This window comes from Mandrillus leucophaeus, unplaced genomic scaffold, assembly GCF_000951045.1.
Source record: "Mandrillus leucophaeus isolate KB7577 unplaced genomic scaffold, Mleu.le_1.0 Scaffold5, whole genome shotgun sequence".
Classification (NCBI taxonomy): Eukaryota; Metazoa; Chordata; class Mammalia; order Primates; family Cercopithecidae; genus Mandrillus; species Mandrillus leucophaeus.
Window position 1 is genome coordinate 6,652,140 of NW_012105364.1, and position 7,853 is coordinate 6,659,992.

General features: G+C 51.2%; 1 protein-coding gene across 1 annotated transcript in view; it reads left to right on the forward strand.

Annotated features, from left to right (window-relative positions):
- The first annotated feature begins 200 nt into the window (after positions 1-200).
- The window catches only part of PRRT4 (proline-rich transmembrane protein 4), a 9,904-nt gene continuing 2,251 nt past the window's right edge, over positions 201-7,853 (forward strand). The window contains exons 1-4 of the mRNA XM_011995995.1: positions 201-956; positions 1,043-1,147; positions 1,496-1,615; positions 7,660-7,850. Of these exons, the coding sequence (XP_011851385.1) occupies positions 305-956; positions 1,043-1,147; positions 1,496-1,615; positions 7,660-7,850 (1,068 nt within the window). The 5' untranslated portion in view covers positions 201-304. The remainder of the gene's footprint in view (positions 957-1,042; positions 1,148-1,495; positions 1,616-7,659; positions 7,851-7,853) is intronic.

Sequence of the window (7,853 nt, forward strand, 5' to 3'; positions counted from 1 at the left end):
TTTCTGCATGAGCAGATGGGGGAGGAGGAACCCCCAGGCAGGGATTTGTGCTGGGGCCTGAAGGTACAGGAAGGGCCCAGCAAGAAGAGCCAGAGCCATGGGCAGGACACTTTGCATCCTACCGGCACTACCTGCTTCTCTGAGATCAGAAGCCTCTCTCTGGGGAACCCCATCCTGGGAAAGGGAAGAGGGTGGCCACAGCCAGGGCTCACAGGGCCTCTCCTCTCTCCAGGACCTTCCTGCTCAAAAGGTGCTGAAGAACTGAGTCCCTGCCCACCAAGGCCACCCAAAGCCAGGTGGGGCCATGGCCAGGCATGGCTGTCTAGGGCTGGGACTGTTCTGCTGCGTCCTGTTTGCTGCTACTGTGGGTCCCCAGCCCGCCTCCTCCGTCCCAGGTGCCCCTGTCACCACTTTGACCCCCCCACCTCAAAGTGAGGCCTCTATGCTGTCTCTCAACCTGGGACTTAACTTCAAATTCCATCTTCGGGGACCTGCTGCTGTCTGGGGGAGCCCTGTCACAGAGACCCAGCCACTCTCTCTTGGGCCAGGCCAGGAGCCAGCGGAAGAGGTGGCCAGTGGGCTGAGGACTGACCCCCTTTGGGAACTGCTGGTGGGCTCCCCGGGGAACTCTCTCACTGAATGGGGCTCCGCTGAAGGCGGCTCAAAGCCCCAGGCCTCCTCCCTGCTCCCGGAGTCCACATCCAGGCGCTCTGGGCCCAGCGACTGGACCACTGCCCCCTATCAGACCAGGAGGAACACTGTGACCTGGGACACTGCTCTGACTGCGACAGCACTTCCATCCAGTGTTCCCAAGCCCCACCAGAATGAGCTGGAGCTGAAGTTTGACATGGCCCTGAGAGCAGGTGCAGCCCCCACACTTGGGCATCGAACGCTGCCCCTGTTGCCCAGCCTGCGGGCCAGCCTGGCAGAGATTGCTGGGCGCCTGGGACCCTTTGGTGAGTAACCACCCCATCCCAAGGAAAGCCCCTGCTGGGCACCCCTGGCAGGTAGGAGGCAGCTTCAGCCTGGGCTTCTTTTGCAGGATTCTTTGGTACTACTCTGTCCCCACTCCGGAATTTCTCTGGCCTGAGCCCCCCAGGTGAAACTACATCCACAAGCTCTGCCTCTGGAGTTTCAGGTTCTCTGGGTGAGTTTATTTCATTGCAGTAAACAATCGTGGAACACCTCTACGTGCCAAGCACTGTGCTAGGGGCCTAACAAGTACCTTTCTTTTTTTACTTTCTTATATTGCTTCTTCCAGGCCCTAGGATATGGGCTACTACTTCCACAGAAGGAGTATTCTCTTTGCCATGCTGAATCTGGTTTGCTCTTTGTAGCTTAGCTCATGGTGTACATAAGCTTAGCATGTGGCTAAATTCCTGGGACAGTGACTTCCTTAGGATACACTCTGGGAAAGGACATAATTTTCTCCAAACTCCCAGAGGCAAGGCTGGTTGGTGGGGTGGCACTCAAGCCCCATGTGCTCCCTTTGCAGGGTTCCTTGGCACCACTCTGTCCCCGCCCCCATACTCCCTGGAGAGGAAGCTCTCCAGCCCAAGTCCTCTGGACCCAGCTGCTTCCCTAAGTTTTGCCTCGATTGCAACAACTTCATTAGGTAAGTATCCAATTCATTTGAACTTGACAATTATTTATTGAGCACTTACTACATGCTAGTCACTCATCAGTGTTCTGGAACCCTTTTATTTCATTGCCATCATAATCATAATCATCATTCTTTTCATCATCACCATGGAGATATATATGAATGGTCTGACAGCAAGTATTGCTGGAGAAAGTCCCACACAGAGTTAAGTAATGGTCCCCTGAGAGTTTTGCAATGAGAGGCACAGCAGGATGTAGACAGATGTATCAGGGACAGACACAGGAACTTCTTCATGATTTCCACAGCCCTGGCACTAACCCCATCCTCCACTCCAATCTGCCTGACCTGACTCCCCACCAACCTTGGGGCTCTTTCCTTTGCCATCTGATCTGACATGACATGCTGTCAGATATGGGCAGAGCTGGGTCTCTCATTGGGAAGACACTGAGGAGGAGACCTTGAGCAGGCAGATGCCACCTTCATTCAAGGGAGCCTTTCAGAACATGCACATAGACAAGCTGGTGGTACAGAGGAAAGACCACAGGCTCAGGAATCTTGAGACCTGGCTTTCCAATTTATTTATTTATTTATTTATTTATTTATTTATTTACTTACTTACTTACTTACTTACTTACTTACTAGCTAGTGACTTTGGGCACGTTATTTAACCTCTCTGAACCTAAATTTTCTCATAGACCCAGGGTTTAATAATAGTACTTGCTAGTTATTGCAAAGCTCTTAGCATGATGCTGAGAGGCTCATTAAATAGTAGCTATTAACCTTGCTTCTCTCCCCCACTGCATCCCAAATCCACTTCCAGCCAGACCTTACCTCTCAGAAACCTCAGCCTTGGCCCCAGGCAGTGGTGGGACAACACAACCCACACAGCAGAGGGCACAGGTGCTGGAGGAGAGGTTCTGGTGGATGAGGCAGGGAGTCATGCAGAGGGACTGAGGGGCTTTCAGGCCCAGCTTTGCTCTGCAAAAGGTTTACTGCGGCTGTGAAACTTCTCAGTCACCCCACACTAGGCTCAGCAGTGGAAACCACTGGTCTCCCCAGCTTCTTCCAGCTCCAGACTTAACCCATGACCTGGTTCTCTGGCTCACTCCAGCCACAGTCACTGCACTCCTTTGGATGGTGGGTGAGGGGCCTGCTATGCCCCTGTTCAGCCCAGCGTGCAGCAGGGGCAGGATGTGATTGGGGGTGGGGGGCAGGTTCTGTGCCTCAGGGGAAGGATGCTGGCTGGCAGTCTGTCGGCCTTGGTGACAGCGCTGGCCAGGCAGGTTTAATGAGTCTGGACAGTATCAGAAGCAGTGCAGCCGGGCAGGCTGGCGGCCCCACCTCATTCTCCCTCCTCCCTGGTAGCTGCAGGAACCCAGCCTCTGATACTGCACCTCTGAGTAAACCCAGGAGAGCTACAGGCCTCCTGGAGAGAATGCCAATGGGCCTTGCTCTGACCAACAGTGTGTGTGCGTGTGTGTGTGTGTGTAGTTGTATCAAGCAGTTACCATACAAAGGGAGTCTCTCTGTGTTGCCTCTAGAATCTTTCTAACCTAGGTGCAACTAACCTTTGACTCCTAGGCCCTCCTTGCATTAGGTCCCCTTCACCTTGGACAGAGCCTGTATTCAGCCTATACACACCAGAACAGTTATCCAGTTAATCAGTGTGCGACTTTCATACTGGTGTTCAGTGCCCACCTCCCTTAGTCCACAGAGGGTTCCCCTCCACTCCCTGACCACTCTGGCTCATGTCAGTTCTGATTGGCTGGCACCCATGCCAACTCAGTTGCTAAATATTTTGAGTGCCACCCCTACAAAGTGTAACCACTCTCCATGATCCTGGAGGTGGGGGTGGGGAGAGGGATGGGGCCAGGCCACTAAATGGGCTGTAGCTTCCAGCATCCAGAGTGGAGACATGATTCCCAGCCCTTTGATCTGGGCAGCTGGTGGATAATCAGGCCTGACTTTTCCATGAATCAAACTGTTCCCTCCCACAATTCCTCCCCAGCCAGCTCCTGCCTCACCAGTTATTCACACTGATATCTCCTCTCCTCCCTCATCACTGAGGTCAAGAGGGCCCACAGGGCCAGAATGGGACCTCCCAGTAGAGGAGGCTTGCTCAGGAGAGGGACCCTGGGAAGGGAAGACCAGAGATGACTATCTTCTGGACTCTTTTGGGGAAAACTGAAGGCTGTTTCTGGAGAAGCCTCCAATGGGGAGATGAGAGATGAGGTCAAGTGGACCCTACAAAGGCAGAAGCCAGGTTTTTTTTCCACCCGTCTCCATTCACACCTGGACCAGTGTGGGGCATGCAGAGCATGCTCTGACCCCTGGGATCAGTGTTCCTACTTCAGAACTCCTTTTATGACCCTTGAGCCATCCCTGTACTTTGACTATTATCTGGTTTTTATTCCTTTTCTGGATTTATTTTATTTTATTTTTATTTTTTATTTATTTTTATTTTTTATTTTTTTTGAGATGGAGTCTTGCTCTGTCGCCTAGGCTGGAGTGCAGTGGTGTGATCTCGGCTCACTGCAACCTCCGGGTTCAAACGATTCTCCTGCCTCAGCCTCCTGAGTATCTGGGATTACAGGTGCGCACCACCATGCCCGGCTAATTTTTGTATTTTTAGTAGACACGGGGTTTCACCATGTTGGCCAGGCTGATCTCGAACTCCTGACCTTGCGATCTGCCCGCGTCGACCTCCCAAAGTGCTAGGATTACAGGCGTGAGCCACCATGCCCAGCCTGGATTCTTATGAATGTTGAAATTTGCTGTAGTTGCCATAGAGCTTAGGTATAGAGATGAGAAATAAGATTTCTTGTGGCCCATGGGTGAGAAGTAAAGATGGAAGAGGGTGAATTGGAGCCAACCTCTGACAGCTGCACTTATCTGTACAGTGAACAAAGAGGGTGTGGTGAGGGGGTGACAGGCTGGAGCAGACTGTGGGCTCCCAGGTCATGTTTTCCTGCCCCTCTGCAGAGCCCACAGAGGCCAAAGAGAGATGGAGCAAACCTAATCACTTTGCAGAGGAAGAGGGTTGGGCAAGAGCATCTGAAGGGACCAAAGAATGAGGGGTGAGGTGGTGTGTGCATTTGATCCTGCCATTGCCAGACCTATGCCACCTGATCAGCAAGCTCTCCATTCCCAGCTAAGTAGTTTCTCATTTAATTGATGACTGGTGTCTTTATTAGTGTTAAGGGGTGAGTAGGCCATCAGAAAGGTATTATTTGGCTGGGCATGATGGCTCACGCCTGTAATCCCAGCACTTTGGGAGGCCAAGGCAGGTGGATCACAAAGTCAGGAGTTTGAGACCAGCCTGGCCAATATGGTGAAACTCCGTCTCTACTAAAAATACAAAAATTAGCTAGGCACGGTGGCACGCACCTGTGATCCCAGCTACTTGGGAGGCTGAGACAGGAGAATCGCTTGAACCCGGGAGGTGGAGGTTGCAGTCAGCCGAGATCATGCCACTGCACTCCAGCTTGGGTGATGAAGCAAGACCGTTTCTCAAAAACAAACAAACAAACAAACAAACAAACAAAACAAAGGTATTATTTAAACAGAGTTCATAAAGTGAGACAATGTGTTGATGTTCACTATTTGACTAATTGTTGTCTTTCTAAGCAAGTTTAGGACTTTGAAAGGCTTTGAAAACAGACTGCAGCCATTAGTTGAATTAAGAACCTGTTTGAGACCAGAGGTAGTCACAGTGACATATACACAAACAGATGATGGATCAGTGATGAACATTAGCTGATGATCATGATAACGACACAATCTTGATTGAGGGATCATGATGCACCAGGTTCTCTGAGAGTTTTACACACATTGTCTCATTTTTCTCACAACAGTCCTATGCAGTAGGTACTCTTACTCATTTCAGATTTGAGGACATGATGGACTGGGAACCAGGGTGCATGCTGCCACTTGCGGTTGGCAGTGAGCTGTGTATATTTAATGTTTTGGCTGCTTCCTTTCTGCCCTCCCCAGTTTCCAATTGCATCATCCCTTTCCTTCTCTCAGAGCCACCTCTCAGCCCCCTCACTCCTTCCTTTTACTTGTTCTCAGAACTCTTGTGTTTTTTGTTTATCTTTTATATATTTATTATTTTAAGAACTGGTGTGTGTGTGTGTGTGTGTGTGTGTTTTGTTTTTGGTTTTGGTTTTTTGGGTTTTTTTTTTTTTTGAGCCAGAGTCTCACTCTGTCACGTAGGATGGAGTGCAGAGGCACGATCTCCACTCACTGCAACCTCCACCTCCCCGGTTCAAGCGATTCTCCTGCCTCAGCCTCCAGAGTAGCTGGGATTACAGACGCATGCCACCACGCCTGGCTAATTTTTGTATTTTAAGTAAAGACGGGGTTTTGCCCTGTTGACCAGGCTGGTCTCAAACTCCTGACCTCAGGTGATCTGCCTACCATGACCTCCCAAAATGCTGGGATTACAGGCATGAGCCACCACGCCCGGCCTAGAACTGTTATGTTTTGAGTGTCCCCTGCATGGGTTGGCCCTGCCTGTGGCTGGGGGTGCTCCTGGGGTCTTCCTGTGTTGTCCAGTTGGGCCATGGCCAAGGCAGGGCCAGGCAGTTGGGTGATTGTCAGACACCCTGCCCTCACATTCTACATCTGTCTTTTGTCCCCCTACCCATCCCTGCCAGGCTGTCCACATCCTTCACCACCACCCTTTCTTCTTCCACCCTTGCCTGTGGCTGCGGTCCTGCTGAATCTGTAGGTGAGGGCAGGTAGAGGTTCAGATTCCAGCATCTTCCCTTGCTGCCTGGCCCTGGGGAGAATCCTTGAGTCTAACTCTACCCAACTCCTCTCTTGCTCCAGAAGAGTAGAATTAAGGATCTTACTCCTTACCCTCTCTTAGTTGACTTCCCTTTTTCCAAGGGATATGGGAAGGCATTAGAGCACAGGATGGGGCTAGGGACCCAAGATAGGAAACCCCAGAGCAACTGAGGGGCTCACTTACTCAGATGGCATTTTATCCCACTGTGATGTCCCCAAGAGTTCCTCCCTGGGAGTTCCTAAGGGCACCTTTTGAGACCTGGGGGAGTCCATCTCAATGTCACCTTCTGTACAGTGTGGGGAGAAGCATGGAGGCATCTATATTAAGAAACTTAGACCAGTGGCTCTGTGGATGAGGCAGGATACGGGTCACAGCCATGGATAGGCTAAGGCTTGGGGTGTAGCAGGCAGGAAGGCCAATGAATAAGGAGAAATGATGTTTTCCTCAGAGTGCTGAGACAGCAGTATCTTACCTCTCCCCTGCTGAATGTGTGTGTGTGCGTGCACGTGTGTGTGTGTATGCACATATGTGGGCTTTTCCTTGAGATGGAGACAAGATGGGGGAGTAGTTGAAAAAGGGCAGGGGAAGCTCCTCTTAGCACTAAGTTGGGGGTTGGGAGTCAGGGGTGCAGAACAAGAGATAAGCACACTAATGTTAGAAAGAGGCTTTGGAATCACAGAAAGGGGCTCAGACTGATGTTCAGACCTGGGTTCTAGGTGCAGCTCTGCCCATTTGTGACCTTAGGCAGATCACTTTGACTCTCAGAAGAGCTTCAGTATCTTCATCTGGCAAGTACAGGGATTCATTTAGTCAATGAATATCTGCTAAATTCCAACTGTGTGACAGAAACTAATTTAAGTATGGAGATTCAGATGTGAGCAAAGAAACAAAAATCCCTGTTCTCATGAAACTTCCTTGGAGAGGGTGTGTAAGGTTCCTTGTAGTTGTAAAGTTCTGTGACTTCAAAGAAAAACTCTTTAGTAGAATCACAAACGAGTCAAGCAGGGAGCTGGGGGTGGAGGCAGAGGGGGAGAAGCAGGAGGAGGAAGAGGGGAAGGATGACAGCTGAAACTCCAGCAAAGACATTGAATAGGGGAACGGTGGAGGGAAAGGTGAGAGGCCAAGAGGTGGGGTGAGTCTCATATGTAAGACAAGTGTGTCCTGAATATGTTAGGGGACTCTGACTGGCATTCAGGCTACTACCTGCGGGGTGGGCAGGGGCAGGGCTGCATGATTGCCTCAGTCAAACCTTCTTTGCCCACAGACCCCACAGTCCCCACCTCTGGCCCAGATGACCTCTCTTCTTCTGCCAGCCTCGGGAACCCTTCGGAGCAGCCAGAGTGTGGGCCAGGGCCCTGCAGCGCGGGAGAATTGCCTGAACGCGAGGGGCAGCCTCCCGAGGCCCCGAGGCCCCTCTTTTTCCTGACCCTGGATGCCAATTGGGCAGAGGCCAGGGCT